The 18,134-nt window shown below is 37.3% G+C and overlaps 4 protein-coding genes across 6 annotated transcripts; all 4 read right to left on the bottom strand.

Moving 5' to 3' along the window:
• Positions 1 to 137: 137 nt before the first annotated feature.
• LOC120009041 (probable carboxylesterase 2) lies at positions 138 to 1,389 on the bottom strand. The gene has a single exon (XM_038859484.1). The coding sequence runs from the start codon at positions 1,311 to 1,313 to the stop codon at positions 333 to 335; it is 981 nt and encodes a 326-aa protein (XP_038715412.1). The 5' UTR covers positions 1,314 to 1,389; the 3' UTR covers positions 138 to 332.
• A 4,312-nt stretch (positions 1,390 to 5,701) lies between these two features.
• On the bottom strand, positions 5,702 to 7,206 carry LOC120009572. Of its 2 annotated transcripts, XM_038860215.1 has the most exons (3): positions 7,032 to 7,206; positions 6,476 to 6,895; positions 5,702 to 6,382 (listed from the first exon to the last, which is right to left on the bottom strand). In XM_038860215.1, the coding sequence occupies exons 2-3, from the start codon at positions 6,650 to 6,652 to the stop codon at positions 5,927 to 5,929; spliced, it is 633 nt and encodes a 210-aa protein (XP_038716143.1). In that variant the 5' UTR covers positions 6,653 to 6,895; positions 7,032 to 7,206; the 3' UTR covers positions 5,702 to 5,926. The 2 variants fall into 2 exon arrangements, with proteins under 2 accessions (XP_038716143.1, XP_038716142.1); XM_038860214.1 differs by having other exon boundaries at positions 6,476 to 7,206.
• Positions 7,207 to 7,773: 567 nt separating this feature from the next.
• Positions 7,774 to 9,396, bottom strand: LOC120009573 (DPH4 homolog). Of its 2 annotated transcripts, none has more exons than XM_038860217.1 (2): positions 9,257 to 9,396; positions 7,774 to 8,503 (listed from the first exon to the last, which is right to left on the bottom strand). In XM_038860217.1, the coding sequence occupies exon 2, from the start codon at positions 8,472 to 8,474 to the stop codon at positions 7,926 to 7,928; it is 549 nt and encodes a 182-aa protein (XP_038716145.1). In that variant the 5' UTR covers positions 8,475 to 8,503; positions 9,257 to 9,396; the 3' UTR covers positions 7,774 to 7,925. The 2 variants fall into 2 exon arrangements, with proteins under 2 accessions (XP_038716145.1, XP_038716144.1); XM_038860216.1 differs by having other exon boundaries at positions 9,223 to 9,380.
• A 459-nt stretch (positions 9,397 to 9,855) lies between these two features.
• Positions 9,856 to 16,432, bottom strand: LOC120009005. The gene is made up of 7 exons (XM_038859427.1): positions 15,836 to 16,432; positions 15,637 to 15,725; positions 15,393 to 15,531; positions 11,254 to 11,352; positions 10,984 to 11,106; positions 10,568 to 10,830; positions 9,856 to 10,407 (listed from the first exon to the last, which is right to left on the bottom strand). The coding sequence occupies exons 1-7, from the start codon at positions 16,002 to 16,004 to the stop codon at positions 10,297 to 10,299; spliced, it is 993 nt and encodes a 330-aa protein (XP_038715355.1). The 5' UTR covers positions 16,005 to 16,432; the 3' UTR covers positions 9,856 to 10,296.
• Between the last annotated feature and the right edge of the window lie 1,702 nt (positions 16,433 to 18,134).

The following is an 18,134-nucleotide window of genomic DNA, read 5'->3' as shown; positions in this document are numbered from 1 at the left end:
ATTGATTTCGGATATGATGAGTACCGTGCTTGGATCAGTTTGTTGAGTGATGGTTTATTGAGTGATCAGTTTATTAAGGACTTGATGGCTACAAGTTGGGATGAGCTCCGTAATGTTGCTTGCTTACATACGATCCCTAAAGGCAAGATTATGTTTACTAGAGTGCTTCAAACATGAATTAAGTGCATCAATCAATAGTGACACATGAAAGGTAAAAATTAGCATTAGAAATGTACTTGATAAGGTGACTTCTCTTATTTTCTCCACATGCAGATCACTGCTTCTAAGAAGAGCTTTGATTTTTGACAAGATTGACAACCCTTGCAATCTCATCACACAACAGCAACGGGAGCTTTCCCATGGTTAATGAAGGATGACAAACCCTTGAAGAGGGTCTCAACCTTCTCACAAGATGGGTCAAGTATGTGAAAAACATGATCAACTCCTTCTGTCTCCACAATCTCCACTTTCCCTTCCCATCCACTTTTCTTCAACTTTTCATAGTAAAGCCAACCTCTATCTCTCAGTATGTCATTCTCTGCAACAAACAGAAGCACTCTATCACAAGCCAACCCTGCAAGACTTGGAGACCCATCAACAAACGGGTTGATAAGCGGGTCGTCGTTTTCTTTCTCTGAAGGACAAACAAGACTCCACCAATTATCCACCATTGATTTCCTGAAATGATCAGTTGCCTCCTTCCCAATAGGAACCTGTCCCCAGAAATAAGGATGAATCATTATAATTCCCCGTATTTTCAGCTTCGCATCCAGGTCTGACCCCTTGATCTTCAAGCCCAAGTGGTGTGATATATTGGCACCAGCACTATCTCCTGCTAAGAAAAGTTTCCCCAAATCAGCATAATCATTGATCCAATTCTCGCCTCCACCTTCCCCATCAACATGGGAAGCGACCCACTGAAGTGCAGCCCATGAATCCTCATATGCAACTGGTAGAGGATTCTCTGGCGCCAACCTGTAATCAATGGAAACCAGTAAAATGTTAGCCTCAGCTACTATCTTGTTGAGACTGTCGTGATACTTGGGCTCAGCGATGGTCGATGTGAAAAAGCCTCCGCCATGGAAGTAAACCACCAGGGGGAGCTTGTTGGTGCAACTAGTAGGACGATAAAGCCTGGCCTTGACTCCTGTTTTGCGGATTATCACAACATCTTTAGACAGAACACCAGTTTCAGTGTCGAAGCCTGCTGGAGTAACTTCAGTTCCTACCAGTCTCCGGATGGTTCCATCTTTCAGTACTTGAATGAAAGGGAACACATCTCGAGCTACCTCTGCTTTGGTTTGTTGATCCATATTGAGTGCGATATGAGAGCAAGTTAACAGGCCTGGAGCAGAACGGATGCCGAGACTTGTATTATTGCCAGGGAAGGAAAGAAAAGGAGAGCCAATCGCTACAGATATAACACAGAGCTTTTAACCAAGGGTGAAAAATTTTCCGCGGTTGGATGTCTGCTAGTTATAAAAGCAACTCAAAAGTTTTTGTCCGTGGTTTATGTAACCGTTGCTATAAATATTTTGATGGTAGTTATAATGAAACCGCCGCTAAAGTTTACCGATGGTTTTTAAACCACGGCTACCATTATTTGGAAACACATTTAAAAGTTTCCCTTAATCATATAGTAAGCTTTTTTAACAATTGATTTAAAAGTTTCCCTTAATCATATAGTAAGCTTTTTTAACAATTGATATAATGGGATTATTTTACACATAAGGGTAAAAATTAAAAGTTGTATTCTAATACGGAATTTAAATAATTTTTTTATAAAAAAGATAGCATATAAACTTACCAAATATCTTTGTGAATATTAAAAACATGTTGCTTTCTTCTTCCTAATTTTCTCTCTCTTTCTTCCTTGACTTCGACAGATGGAAGTTGCTCGTCCAACCATCGTTTTCGACAAATGAATCATCAAAATGAAGTTCTAAGTCAGTCCGATCAAAGCCCAATCATTATGACCGATCAAAGCCCAATCGTTATGACCGTATATTTCACTTGAGTCGCCGAAAAAGTTTTATGAAACCACGATCATCGTTTGGAAGAGAGCTTGATCTGGCCAACGTCAACGACCATCAACACTCTCGATCAACTCCACAGACCAAGGTGCAAAACTTTTTGATGTTTTTATTGCTTTTTTGTACTCTTTTTTTTTATTCTGAATCTGTAGATATTATATATGCTTTGAATATGTTGATATTATATTTGTTTTGATATGTTATTTGTTTTGGATCTTCAAATATATAATATTTCATTGACAAATAACACTTTAACAAAACAAATAATATTTAACAAGACATATATCAAATTAATCGAAACAAATAACGTGTTAGCTACATATCCCACTTTCGAAAACATCATAGCCAGAACCAAAAAACTACAAAAAAAAATCACCACAGAATTTGTCGAAAATAATGATGTGAATACAAATCGAAAGAAAACAACAAAGATCTACAAGTCCCATGGTGAATATGAGCAAATCTAGCTCAAATATAATAAAAATCAGAATGAAAAATCACAAAAAATGTCATAGAACTATCGAATAAGTCATGAGGGGCGTAGATGAAACTTCCAATGGAGTTCATAGAAGAATCACGTGCTAGAGGCATGTGTCATATTTGGGGATAAAGATGAGAAGAATAAAACCATATATTTTAACTTTTTATCCTTTATGGAGTAGTGTTTTAAATTTTATGAACTTCATGAAACACAACAACATATTAGGCTGTTCTTATCAGAATAAAACATAAAACATATTTTTGCACCTTATTTAAACTTAATACTATTCTCATGCCACTGCATAATTGATGATATTACCATTGAGTATAGCAATACACCACCAGTGACTCTGTGTCAGGATAAAATGAAAGAATGGCGTGGCCGCGGGGGTTACTTATGGTTTGGTTATACTCTGTCCACAAGTTTTTTTCTTTTTAATGCAGAATTCAGGAGTCTTTCTAAAAAATTACTAAACCACAGTGCCCAAAAGAAAAAAGATTGCCTCAGCCTCACTTTTTCTTTGATGCGCAGCTGCATATATATGCAGCTTGGCGGATCAGCTTTTCGACAAATGAAGCACCAAAATGAATGGGCAGATCGACTGTCTGGTGGTATGAGTGTATGCTTAGCTTTAGTTGGAGGTATGTTAGTTTGTAATAAAAAATCACGTCGGCATACAAATATAATATATATGGTCCCAAAAGGCAGAATGATGTTTACCAGGATGCATGCTTCATTCATGAATTATGTTACGTAAGTTCATCAATCAATGGTGACACATGAAAAGCAAAACTTAGCATTGAAAATCTACTTGTTAAGGTGACATCTCTTATTTTCTCGATCCACATGCAGATATATAGAAGCAGAGCTTTGATTTTTTACAAGATGAACATCCCTCGCAATCTCATCACACAACAGAAACTGGAGCGTTTCCATGGTTAATGAAGGATGACAAACGCTTGAAGAGAGTCTCAGCCTTCTCACAAGATGGGTCAAGTATGTGAAAGCCATGATCAACTTCTTTCGTCTCCACAATCCTCACTTCCCCTTCCCGTCCACTTTTCTTCAACTTTTCATGGTAAAGCCAACCCCTCTCTCTCTCTCAGTAGGTCATTCTCTGCAACAGACAGAAGCACTCTATCACAAGCCAACCCTGCAAGACTAGCTTGGAGACCCACAACAAATGGGTTGATAAGCGGGTCATCGTTTCCTTTCTATAAAGGACAGACAAAACTCCACCAATTATCCACCATTGATTTCCTGAAATGATCAGTTGCCTTCTTCCCAATAGGATCTGATTTGGTTTGATGATCCATATTGAGTGTGAGATGAGAGCAAGTCAATAAGCTTGGAGAAGAACTGATGCTAAGACTCGTATGATAGCCAGGGAAGGAAGGAAAGAAAGGAGGGCTAATCACTACAACAGATAACACTACTGTGGTTTTAACCACGGGTGAATTTTTTTTCCGCAGTTTGATATTCGCTGGTTATGAAACAACTCAAAGCTTTTACCCGTGATTTATATAACCGCTGGTATAGATATTTTGACCGTAATTATAATGAAATCTTTGTGAAACCACCGCTAAAATTGATCTGTGGCTTAAAAAACTGCGTCTACAATTATTTAGAAACACATTTAAATTCGATTTATATAACTGTTGACATAAATATTTTGACCGTAGTTATAATGAAATCTTTATGAAATCACAGCCAAAGTTTACTGTTGGTTTTGTAAAACCATGGCTACAATTATTTGGAAACACATTTAAAGTTTCCCTAGATCATATGGGAAGCATTTTGTAGCTACTGTTATTTGATTGTTATTTTATTTATTTTTTTACTTTATAAATATTATAATATTTATAAATATAAAGCTGATCTAAAAAAATTATTCAAAACCAAATATAATATATTAAAATTAAACATTCCACTGATTGTTTAGAACGTACAACTATCATATCAAAATGAAATTCACGTAGACAAGTGTCAGTTACATGAGAGGCAACTCTATCTTTCTACGAGCCAACGGTTTTCAAGAGGCCAGGTGCCTCCGTTTGGTTGGACCGGCTCCTCAGGTTCATTATGGATAGACTTGGAGGATAAATCTGTGCGAGTCTCAAAACACAACGGACAAACTGGCTGATAGTGTAGGTTGGGTCTAGGCTTGTAACAAATGTTATTGAAGCAAAAGCTCGTCTTTGTGTATGTGGATGTGTGTCGGCCCATCAAGTTATGGGCCGGGCAGCATAAAGGACTACCTACCTATCCATGAAAACGGGAACGGCTACCAGGGGGAAAGGCCTATTCCCAGCTTCGCGATTCCTCTTCCACGGTTATTCTTTCGCTTCATTCACAGCCCAATCCTTCCAAGCCGCATCCTTTCTGGTACTTTCTTTTTCCTCTAATTCCTCTACTGAGGATTATGTGGATTATTACTCTTTATATTTTGATTCGGATTTGTAATTGATATCGGATGTGAAATTGAGTACCGTGCTTAGATCAGTTTATTGAGTGATGGTTTTTGAGATATGAACACACTGTCTGATTTGGGGATTAGATGATTTTAAGGATTGATGACTCCCTAATGCTGTTGTTCATGATGCAACATATGCTTTGTCTAAAGATACTGGCCAAGAGGTGCTGTCAAATGTCTTTCGGGCAGTTGAAGAATTTGGTGGGTACTAGTACTATCCTCAAAAATGGAACTTGATGACGGTATGGGAGCGAGTTGCTGAGGTATTTTATGTAATTGATGACTTTTGTGATCTTTCTGTTTCTCGCTATTTCCTTGAAGCTATTAGTCTTGTTCTTCGATCTATAGAATGTAAACCCACAACCGGCAGATTATTCTAATGCATTGCACACGGTTTTTCGTCGGTGTACTGCCTATTTGGATGCTTTTTGACCTGATGAGGATTATTTGCGGAAGAACGTTGAGAATGAATTGGGAGCAACGATGATTTACTTTAAGATGTGTTGCTCTGGCCTTGGTGCTGAGTGGGGGAAGGTATAAAAGATATATATCCATTGTGGCCTTTTTTGTTTTCAGAATCATAATTCGGATTAGTTGTAGAAATTAAGATATCTTATATAATTCTCTCCCAAAGATCGATCTCTGTTGGAGTTGTGTGTAGTTGAATAAACGCTCTTCTTTGTCAATAGTAAATGGAGGAATGTGGAACCATAGTGCATAAGTAAGCAGTGCAAGACCAGGTACTTGGTATTGGCAGGAAGATGATTTTATATGTGCTTTGTCTTTGTTTGGCTCCTTATGGGAGGTTTTTCTTGGGAAAAAGAAAAGAAAAAGAAAAGCTATTCTTCTGAAAGAGGGGGACAAAATTTACTGTTGAACTCTTTATTCATTACTCTTTTTTGTTGCCTTTATGGACTGGAAATGAAACCTGTAGAGGCACTAAACATAGTGCATCTTGACTACCCTAGTGCCCTTACGCCATGACCAAGATTCAGCAGGGGATTTGGGTAGAGGTGGAAGTAAAACAGCCTTCCTGCATAGACCAAATGGCCACCCTTCGCAGTGACAGAATTCTTGGAGTATGGAGTGCCTCCGAATCCGATGATCTGGGATGTCAAACCCCTTAAAGCTCGAACAGCGAGAGAAGTTGCTTCTGGCAGAGAGGAATGCTTCTTTACCAACAGAACTTGAACAGCAAGAGATGCAACTGCCAACAGAGAAGAATTCTTCTTTTTCATCATTTTTATCAGTGTCCTCGCTTTGCTGCAATGTCTTGGGTGTTATGAACAGTTCTCCAGTCTTTGGAGAGAACACCCAGTTAAAGCTATCTGTTGCAAAGTAGTGCTTAGATTTCACCTTCTTCATGGCTCTGCTTCGAATCACCGAAAGAACCACCTGAGGAAATGAACCAGTACAACAAAGAACTGAAAAGGGTCTAATCAATTGTCAGAGAAAACTAGAGAGAAAATGAGAGTTGAAAGTGAATACTTCCTCATCATCATTGAAATCACTTGTTGGGCAGTCCTCCTCTTCTTCCTCTGGGTTTGAAGTGGAGAGACGTCCAGCAAAGGTGCTGCAATTGGAAAATGCGTCCTTCAGAGTTTCCCGGAGGAACTTGCATCTCCGAGAAGGATTTGGAGGCTCTTCATGATAGAAGACTCCCATTCCTTCAAGACTATTGTTAGAGTGGAGTCAAGTGAATGGCTTTATGAGGTATAGAAATATAAGCAACTGTTGATAAATTCTTTGCTTGAAATGATATTGAAAATGACTTGCTTTGTGTGATGGAGGCCTTTGCACCGTATTGAAAATACAGGCCTTTCAATCCTTTGGGGTAAAGACAAAGTTAAAAGGCAGCACAAGAATTCCACTTCAATTCCTTATTGCCTTCTGGTGGTGATTTGTCACCTACAATCACAAGAAGAAACCTTTTTTTGGCGATTAATGGAATTCATTTATCATGGTTAGTACTTAGTACCAATCTTGTCACTTCTACTTTATACTTCAAATTGAAGTTATGAAGAAATAGGACATGATACCAAACCTTAAGACCTTTATGTAGTAAATATGGAAGAGTTCCCATCACAGCGGCAGTTGGGAACTCTTGTCCCCCTTTTGTTTTATTTCTTTGCTTTTCCTTCTTGCCTTTCCTGTATATACTATTTTCTCAGAGAAATCTTCTTGTTCCAGTCATTATATCATGGGAACGTTTAAGTCCTGCAACAGTTACTACTGATGAGATTTAATACTGCAAACAAGAAACCACCAGGAAAGCTAATCCGCGCCATGCATCTCTAGCTGTTTGAAATGAAATCGTTATTTGGAGCCAACAAAAGAGGAGAAAAAAAGTAACCGCGAATCAATTATGGAGAAAAGAAATTACTGCTCATTCAAGAAATGTAGGCCTAAAAAAGTTAGATGTACTGATGCACACAGCAAGCATATGGAGTCATTAACCCTGAATCACAAGAAATATAAACACTCAACCAGCTATTTTCCATGACTTTTTTTTTAATTACCAATAATAAACCATATAAACTTGCTCTTTGGATACCGATATAGGCCTAAACTAGGGCCGTCAACCCCACGTGCACAAAAATTTCCAACCAGAGTATAGTAAATTAAGTCAAAACCTAACACGTGACTACAAAGATATTGATATATAGTAGTAGATCTTTCCAAAAGCTCATTTGTTTACATGTAGTGTTTGAAGTCTGAACAAGTGAACCTAAACAAAAAGCTGATTTGTTCACAAGGTAGCAAAAAATCCTAACATCTATAAATTCTTTGCACAGAGAAAAATGTAATGCAAATTATCAAATCAGACTACAATCAGAAGCAATACAAATCAAAGAGGTTGCCAAATTTCATAACCTCGTTTGATTAGCATATGGTGGCAGTTACATATCAATAATGTGAATTGCACAATCATGTTTAATCATGGCTTATCATCTGTTGGAACCTCTATATCCACATCGATCAGCAGACGAACTTGCAGAGAACAAGAACCACATGGAAGAACAAGTGATGCTGGTAAAGCATCTGTAGCCTGAAATGAAACACTACTCCCATCCTGCAACAACGTATATCCCATTTTACCTAACTCAAAAGAATCAATATTAAAATAATCACCACATCGACATGGGTAAAAGAGTTCCAAAACTTCTCCAGTAACTTCAACCAACATATCTTGTAAATCTATATCTTCTGCGACTTCATTTTCTTCTCTTGAAGCTTGCAACTCATTATCATAGACTGCACGCGAAACTGAATTGCTTAGGACTTCCCAGGCCTTCTGTACCTTCAGAAATTTATCTCCAGTATCATGGCTAGGGTCACATTTATCATAATTCTGTTGTAGTTTATCAGGATGAAAATTAAGGATGGCAGATCGATAGCTTGCCCGTATTTCTTCATAATTTGCATCTTCTCTTACTGATAGAATGCCATAGTAAGATTCCTGTATGGAATTCTCACTAACAAGCATGGTTGGGCACTGGATATGACAATGACTCACTGCAATTAACGGCAATCACTAAATTACTTGTATAAAAACCCTTCAAAAACAGCAAAAAAACAGTATGATATCTGACACAAATAAATTGTTCATGCTACAAACACCACCAGAGAGGCAATATGGATTCATTTAGATATGCATAATTTCACTTACACATACTTGTAGCCAATTTGCATTAAGACTTGGATGATAATGATGATGATGATCTAGTTTTTGCAACATACTACACAGTCTGCAGACTCTGCAGTCTGCACTCTTATGTAATCAACATATTGAGAAAAGGGAAATAAGCAGCTACAGAGACAACCTCCTTTAGCAACCTTCAGGACTCAAATAATTTTACATTTTGTGGAACATCCCAAAAAGCATCCAACACAAAACCCCATAGAAACAATCAGTCTGCATTTCTCAATCATCGATAGATTTAAGCAAAAACATAGAAATATGGTCAATAAATCGAAAGGTGCCGTGCAATACTAGCATAGAGAGGATAGTTATTTTTCAAAGGGACTAAACTACGACAATCAATCAGGCGGACAGTAAAGCCTGTGAAAAGCATATCAAAAAATGTTGAACAAACTAAAACAACGAGTTGATTCACCTATACATGTACAAGTAATATGACCCCCAAAGAAAAGAAAACCCTAGAAGCAACATGAGTATGATTCGCCAACGAAACGAAGACATATAAGGATAAAGAGTAAACTCGGGAAATTACCAATTGGTTAATGGGTGGTTCGAATTGGAGATACCTTCGCCTCCGGCAATGTCACTGCCGCCTTATTTAGTCTACGACGATATCATCGTGTATATATGCACTACGCGGCTGCGACCTGCGACTGTTGGAAGTGCGAACGACACACTGGGCCTGCCGATCTTAAAGTGGCTTCGTTTGCTTCGCTAAAGCGTGTAATTGGATTGGGCTTTTTTCAGCCGGAGCGAGCCCAATCGTGAAAATATGATACCCCCGCCCGGGTTGTTTGGACAACCCAGGTTCATTTTTCCTGGTTTTTTTTTTAAAAAAAAAATTAATTTTGGTAACCAATAATTCCCCAGTACAACATGCCCATCGAACCACACTGACCACAATTAAGATCGGGTCAAAATTTGCGACCCGCATTTGTAAGCAATTACCACAGTCAATCCCCATCCCAACCAAAATTTTTTTCTTCTCTTTTTTATTATCTGAGTAATTTTTTCCCCTTATGACTGCAGTGTGTAAATGTCTCCAGAATGTGAGATTTTCTCAGTAGTGAAGAGCAACAGTTCAATGCTAATAACATCTACATGCATCAAACATTCAAACACCACCAAACCCTTTCCCTACAACACACTAAACAAACAAAAGAAGGAAAGAAAAACAGGAAAACCAACCTCCTCTTTCAAAAAAGAGGGTTGACAAATGTGCTTAGATAGAAATCTCCATTACAACTAAAAGAATTCCCCTATCCCATTACAATCAACATACTCTGTTTAACAAGTACACTTTTTTTCTCGTGTCTTGCAAGTCGGCTTACCTAAGCAACAGGCTTCCCAACTTCAAATCATGGGCTTATGACCACAATCGCGTGTTACAAAAATTGACCTGTAAATAAAAAGTAAACTCGAAAATCATTCTCCCACCCGTCCCCTTCCTCTATTTCTCCAAACCAAAACAACGTCGTAAGACAAAATTCAATGATGTAAGCAGCGCTTCATACTGATTGTGGTAGAGCCAGCTTCACGTCAGAGAAGTTCGACAAAAATGTTAAGAGTTGAGACTTAAAGATACTCAGGTGTAAGGGCGATCCCTTCACATACTGGTAACACCAGAGACCCAAGGGACAATCGTTGGTGCGTTTGGATGGGCATTTCTATATGATTCTGGATATCTGTCCTTAAAATTCAGTCTAGGCTTCTCTGCCTGCATTTTGAACATGAAAAATGTGATAATCAGAGTGGACATTCAGGGCACTATGGGTAATCAATCACAAGTGGCAAACAAAATATAATTAAAGATAATAATAATAATAATACAGGGAAGGGATGCAGAAGCTCAATGAATAAGTTAGGCCAAGGCTTACATATTTCAGCCAGCACTCTTGATTTTTGTGCTCATAAATATCTGGAGAATGGCATCCAGTCTCAGATGGGCAATAAACCCATATATTGCATTTCTTATCACCTGGTTTCGCTCGCTTAGTATGATCTAAGCAAGCTTGGCAGCAGTCAGCTGCACTTTCTTTATGGTGAGTGAGACCCCATCTAACAGCAACACCATCATAATCTGTATGAAGCTCAGGATGACATTCAGGAGGAAGGGGTCTACCAGGTAAAATCTCTTCCTCTAGAAACAGAAAGAAAAATGTATGCATCAGTAAACTGTAGACGGATAACCCTATCTTACTGTGACTGGACATCTCCAGCTCCTTGGCAACAGGAAAAAGAAAGGCTGCAGATAGGAAAACATTTTGACTGACATGAAGACTTGATTAATTACCAGACTCTTCCGCGCCCTCAGGCTTATCATCATGTTCCTGGTGAATGATTTGAGCAGGTATCCAGAGGCCAATTTCCTCTAACAAAACAGCCCAGTCAGATTCCAAGGCTCTTACAAGCATCCCTACACATTAGTCACTCAAAACAGTGAGCACTACGTAGTAAGTTTTTAAAGTACCTCCATAGAATCTAGTACAGCGGTTTGCGAAGGATTTCATACACACCATTAGCTCAAACATCACAAAACTACAACATATGAAGGAGATTATACCAGCTTCCTCTTGCAGAATAGTTGAATTCAGTCCCTCCCTTCCAATGGTCAAGTTTTTAACTTCTTGAAGTTTTTCTTTGCGCCAGCTTTCAACTGCTTCTGCATATCACAGGAATTCTAACATTATAACCAGCAAGACATAGGCTAACCAGCAAGACAGAGGCTACAAATAAAGAAGACAACATTACAACAATTTGGACACAAATACATTCTTGATAAAATGTCGTCAACTCAACTATCCACACTCTGCATATGTGCCATTATTTCACGTGCAATGACTACATTGCTTTGGACTGGCATGTAGAAAATTACTTCTCAAATACCATCATTTCAAAATTAAAACTCAACAGAATAAATATTAGATATGTAACAAATAAATGAAGAAATTAAAACAGCACTCACGTTTCAAACGATAAGAACGATGGAATAAGATTGAATGGTCATCTGTAAATGTAGTCAAACTACCAAATGGACCTGAGTACAAGTCCATATATGCTCTGCTTTATAGTGAAAAGCAAAGCTAGGACTTAGTGGTTCACATAAATTGAACGCTGATTGCATCTTCTTGCCGTAAGCATTCTTTTTACTGAACACAGCGGAACACAGAAGGTTTTGAGATGCAATACCAAGAATTGCCTATTCAATTTAATAATGTATTAACTTTCTAAATATTTTTTATAATAAATTAGGATCTTAAATAAGAAGAATGTAATTCCTTTACAAATGATTGAGACAAACTCCTTTCCTTAAAACATCACACCAGCAACTCCCTCTCCTGCCCTTTTCCACTTTAGACAACATGCGCAACAGTTTTGGTGAGCAAATACCAGGCGTGTGTGTTTATGTTGTAATTTTAACCTCACCAAGGTTACACCCTGCAGTAAAGATTGCATATAGTCACAGGAGCAATGATGCACGAGGCAGAAGCCTAGAGGATACAGTTCAAAATCTAAATTGGACAGACACAAAGGACTGGAAGAACACGAATTTCAATCATTACAAGTTGAAGTTGGGCTGAGAACCACTATCTTACTCTCATATGATTTTCTCACCCAATGAATGCCACTCCACAAAAAAAAAAAATGATTCATTTCTGGTGAATCTAGGAGAAATAATTGTTCCTTTTTCTTCATTTATGTGTTAAGCTATCTAAACAAGCCCATACAGAATTGACAATTTATGAAGGAGAATTATGGGACTACAAACAGCATCCTCTATGGAGCGTTATCTTTGCAATGCTAGGTAAGGATGTGTACATCTGCCCTTCCCTGATACCACGCCTGCAGGCCTCAAACACCAGGTGTTATTTCCTTTAGTTTTTCCTAGACAGTATCATTGAGGTCCACAAATTTCATGCTGAAAAGTGCATGTAATTATGCTGAATATCAAATCTTAGGCAAAACATCTAAGCTGAATTGCTCAGCATTTATATGATATAAAGTAATTGATAAAACTGAGCTTTACATTCAATTTCAATCAAATAATATCAGTTGAAACGAAGATGAATATATTCATCGTCGTCATCAAAACCTTTATCGCAAACAATTTGGGGCCGGCCAAGTGTCAACTCCTTACAAGTTAGTTTCAAATTCTCTATAGCAAGTTCAAAAGCACTTTTGCGAAAAGGTTTGGGTCACCATGCATCTACAGAATCCAATACAATAGAAAGGCTGTTTTCCATCAATTTCAATTTCACACACAAAAGTACGATTTTAGAAGTCAATCATACAGCGAATAACGCAATAGAGATAACTGAGCACCATATCATAAAGAGTTAGTCTAACTGACCAAGAATTGCAGTCAAGTGAACTTGTGAATCATGTGCTTTCCTGTAAGAAACCAACTCTTTTTCGCTTTTTCTTACAGAAAATTATAGCACCATAAGTTTTAAATGGTGCTGCAACCTAGCTTCCCCAAGATCCGACCATAAATGCCAGCGAATCTTCACCTGACCTTAATACAATCAAGTGCCCAATGGACCTCATCCTAGTTTGAAAATACTCAGCCAAGCCCTTCAAGCACTTCACTTTAATCATCAAGTTTCCTTGCTTCATCAACAATAAATTTACCTTCTATAACTCATTTCATTCATAAACAAAGCCCACTCTTGAAATTTTTCACACATTAGAAACATGTTGAAAAGGGGCCAATCTTGCTTAATAGTGAAGTTGCTTTGCCACAACCTAGGAATCGCCTAGGGATCACAAGTTCAAACCACGAAAACAGCCTCTCCCTGATGTGGGGAATAAGACTGCATGTATCTCCCTTCCCAAACTCTAGCTCCACCGTGGGAGCCTTGTGCACATCATGATGTTACTTTTTATCAGAATCACTTGGAAAGTCAAATAGTTGAAGATTATCAGCTAATTTCTCCTGAGAAATACATTAAGTGTGCAAGTTTGTGATAGAGACATAATATTAGGATAATGAAGCTAATTTACTAATTCGCAGGGATACTCAGTGAGCAACATTTAAGGCAGAAACTTTATGCAGTTAAGCAGCAAAAAGTTATGGTAGTGACAAGAACTTTAGTACTCGCACCAGCATCATACCAAAAGAATTTGGAAATTTAGAAACTTCATTTTTTAGATGAATTAGATCCAACTTCATTCTCATCCTAAATCCCTCACAATCTCACCTTGGCTCCAAACTGGAAAAGTTCGAAAGAAAATGAAGAGAAACAAGAAGTAGCCAAAAACTATTACAATTGAGTTATTCCGACTAGACATGTACTGATGAATGCATGGTTGCCCCAGTAATCAACTACAAATGATAAGGACTGACCAAGAATCCATCGAATCAAGTTAAGCCCTAATAGATAAGAGATTTGTAATATCATACCAAAAAACCCAGGCCAACCCAATTTTCAGGTTATAATTTTACTTATTTGAGAAAACATAGCAAATGGCATATTCTCTATAACAAAGGATGACACCAGTACCAGGTTTTCAGTTTTATTTCCAACTTCCAATACTTAAAACAAGTGAATCTGTGAAAGTTGAGAATGATGTGGATGTAAACCTTATAGAAGGGGTTTTTTTTTCATTTACAAAGAGAGAAGTATATTTTTTTATGATGTTTTTTCTATCTTCTTGTCCTTGTCTGAGGAGTGAGGACTATTGCACAGCTCTGCAATGAACTTCTGGAATGCCAGCATCCTCCCAGAAGATATCATACTTGTTATTCATTGAAGGAGTGTCAACAATGAAACAGATGTGATCGGTTCCCTCTCCCGTTGAATTACATAAGTTGGTGGAAATGTATATGATTCTTGTCATAATCTGTCTCAAATATTATTTGGTTTTCCACGAAACTTAAAACCAAAAGCAGGAATCTTTATCTGGCATTTGCCTTAACTTCCCATTTCCATATTTCATTGGTATTTTCATTCATAATTCTATCCATTCTAATCAAGGACATAAAGTGTAATGGATGCCGGAAGGAGAAACATTGTTAAATACCTAAAGGTGAAGAGATGGTAGATATTGCCATAAATAAATATGGAAACTTATAAATGAAGACTTAGAAATATATGGCTCAATTGACATCACTTTACAGGAAAGTATATACATCACTAGACATCTCGGAAAATATAAGGCATGCCCCAGTACTTGGAGAGTATATTTCCCTTAAAAAACACTTTCCATCAGGACTCAGGAGAAGACACATATATTAACTGTGCTAATTTGAAAGGGAAAAGTCAAAGATTGATAAATTTGATCTATTAATTTGTAGGTACGAGTTTAACTGCCAATGAAAGGTGTGTTAAATGTTAATCATGATATAAATAGGCATGCTTTCCACTCAATGTAATCTAGGAGCCCTGTTCTCTCCATCACGCCTGTGTTCCTAATTCCTAGCCATTTCATTCCACATACTTTACCCCAGTAACTACACTCAACAGACTATGGCAGAGACACTACAAGATTTTTGGCACCGAAGTTATTATCAACAAATGAGCTACTTTAATTCTCCACGGATGTCTGGTGGCTGAACTTAATTTAAAAAGTTCTCATTTTTAGGTAATAGCAACCATGATAAAGTCATTATATGATCATCATGGACAACAATATAGATTCAGTAAGATAATATAACAACATTAGCAGAACTAAGATGGAATTCAATGATGGTGAACTCACCTTCCTGATCACTAAGACTAGCATTAGCATTCAAGCTTCTTAACCTCCGCAAAATTTCATCAGTTATCCTCTCCTTTACCGCTTGTGACAATGTCGGTACAGGTAATTGGCTAGAGAACTCCTCTTTAAGCCCTTTCAGCTTTTCCCCACAACAACAACAACAATAACAAGAACTACTTATGCAATTACCCAGACAAAGTCGAATAAAAAACAAACCAAACTCAAAATCACACATGAGCCTTACCAGTTTAACAAGCTGCTTCGGTTCTTTGACTCTTCGAATTTGAATTGACTCTTCCATTTTCCTAATCTGATCTGGGGTGTACTTTACAACTGTACAGAATTCAAATCATCAGATTAATTCTCCAAACAAGCTAAGCATCAAAACAACATGGAAAATAAAAGAAGATAAAAAAAAATTAGAAAAGTATTAGGCGCCGCACCATTTTTGGAATCGTTATCGGAGTAAACGTAGATGGAGGCGTAGAGAGAGCGAAGAACGTAGAGAGCAATAACAATGTTGATGAAGCAAACAAAGAGAGTGATTTTCATGTACGAACACGAACACCCCAATTTCCCTCTGGCTTGATATCCCCACTCTCCCCTAGCCATCTCCTGCTCCCTTCCCTCATTACACCATATCCACTCGACTTCTCCAGAAAACTCTTCTTCTTCTCTCCGATTAGATCGATCGAACAGATCGCTGATGGCGACCCCTGAGCTCGCTCCCCGATTCGAGTTTGTGGAATTTGGATTGTGTGGAAGATGCGGAGGAGGAGCCTTGCGAGGCAGGCAACAGTGAAGTGTGTTTGTTGCTGTTTGTTTGTTCTTGATGTCTCGCTCGTGGTAGCAGTAGCACCATCACGTCGCGATGCAGTTATTGTAAGGGGATTGAGAGGCCGAGGTCCGTGCTAACGTGCGCTTTCCTTAGATGAGCGAGATGATTGGGTGTGCGGATGAATTGCCATCATTGCTAATTTCGAAGGATGGTGCTAACGTGCGCAATTTGTTGTTAAAATACGCTAGCGGAGATTAGCAATCATTTGATTGGTAATGCTAGTTAGTCCTTACTATGGACTACTTAGTAGTTAATTAATAAGCCTTGAAGCATTTTTGTTACGAAAATGACATGTAGTCCATCAATTTGGTAACCCATGAAAGCCCAACATATTTATTTCATTGATTTAATTAATTAAATAATTTTATTTTCACTCTTTTATCCCATAATTTATTATCCAAAATTTATTATTTTAATATAGATTCTATTTTTTTTAAAACACAGTATATAATTCATTGTTTTAGTTCTGAATTCATTTGTTTTTTAAATTTCATTGAAAAAACAATGCAATTAAGAAATTTCATTGAAAAAAATAATGGAATTAAGATTTACCATATAAAACTCATCGACAATGGATTTTGTTATAAAGAGTTTTATGTGTTGATTCTGAATATGTAATTTTTTAAAAAAAACTAACATGTATTTTGAGACTTAAAAACGTTTTAAAATTTCATTTAAGAGATTTGGATTCTCATGGAGTACCTAGCACTACTGTTCATGTTATGCCCTTTCCTTTATACAAGTGAGAGAGTGTAATGTATTACTTGGGTTAATACAACTTTTGGTGACGGGAAATTTTTGGATTTTTCATTTTAATAGTAAATTTTTTTAATAATCAATTATGTTTATATATATATAATTGTATTATCTAAATTACTCAATATATGCCCTCTTAACACAAGAAAATATTAGTCACATAATTTAAATCTAGAATAATATATTAATAAACTACAAGCACAACTGAATAAGTAGACCCAAAAGATGAATTACTCAATCAATGATGATGATACACGTCCATCTTAACCCAATAAAAGATTAATCAAAAAGAGTTTATCATTTGATAAGGTATAACTTGGTGTATCCACTTGTATATAAACTAATAACACTACCATTTGTCTATGGCAACAACAAATTTAAAGAGAGCATTTTCAACTATGAAAATTGTCAAACATTGATTGTAAAATCGAATGTTAACAAGTGATATCACCCGAACCCTCACATAAAGTTTCGCCCCCTAATATGCAAAGTTACTTCCGCCCTTGTCAACCACAACCCTGTCCTAATCTCATTCAGTGCAGGCCAAAGATGATTTAGAGCTTCAAGCCCTTGTGAGAGTGCTTCCTCAGCTTCCATGTGTTGATTGTTGCAATCCACATATACCCAAATATTTGTTGCTCCGTTAATGGCTCTATTTGATTCAGAATTAGCCCATCAAATTGATGTACTAGAAGCCAGAGAGAGAGAGAGAGAGAGAGAGAGATGAAATTAAGAACAAAAACTACGTTTTCATTGGACCCGTACGTGTTGATTCTTTTTCCACAAGTGTAGGTAACTACATGGCTTTTAGGAATGAAACCCAACTCTCTCTTTTAGTGGAAAACCCTTCACAAGAAGTGAGTACACGTTGAAGTGCTTGGTGTATAAACTCATAAGGTTCTTCTGAAAAATGATTGAGGAGAGATTTTTTGAAATTGCTGTCGATAAATCTCCAGGTGTTTAGAATTAATTTTGGGAACGATTTGCCATTGACCATGTAGCAAAATAGTGAGCGCAAATTTCGTCTTAAAAACACTAAAGAATTTTTACATGTTTCTGGACATAATTTTTTTTTTCTCAGACACCATAGTTTACAAAAATTGTTCGAAGAGATCCCAAGATGGTTTAGTCATAAGAGTGAGTATCCT

The sequence above is a fragment of the Tripterygium wilfordii genome, chromosome 11 (genome assembly GCF_013401445.1).
Source record: "Tripterygium wilfordii isolate XIE 37 chromosome 11, ASM1340144v1, whole genome shotgun sequence".
Classification (NCBI taxonomy): Eukaryota; Viridiplantae; Streptophyta; class Magnoliopsida; order Celastrales; family Celastraceae; genus Tripterygium; species Tripterygium wilfordii.
The sequence above is the reverse complement of the archived record's forward strand: the minus strand, read 5'-3'. Positions and strand labels throughout refer to the sequence as shown.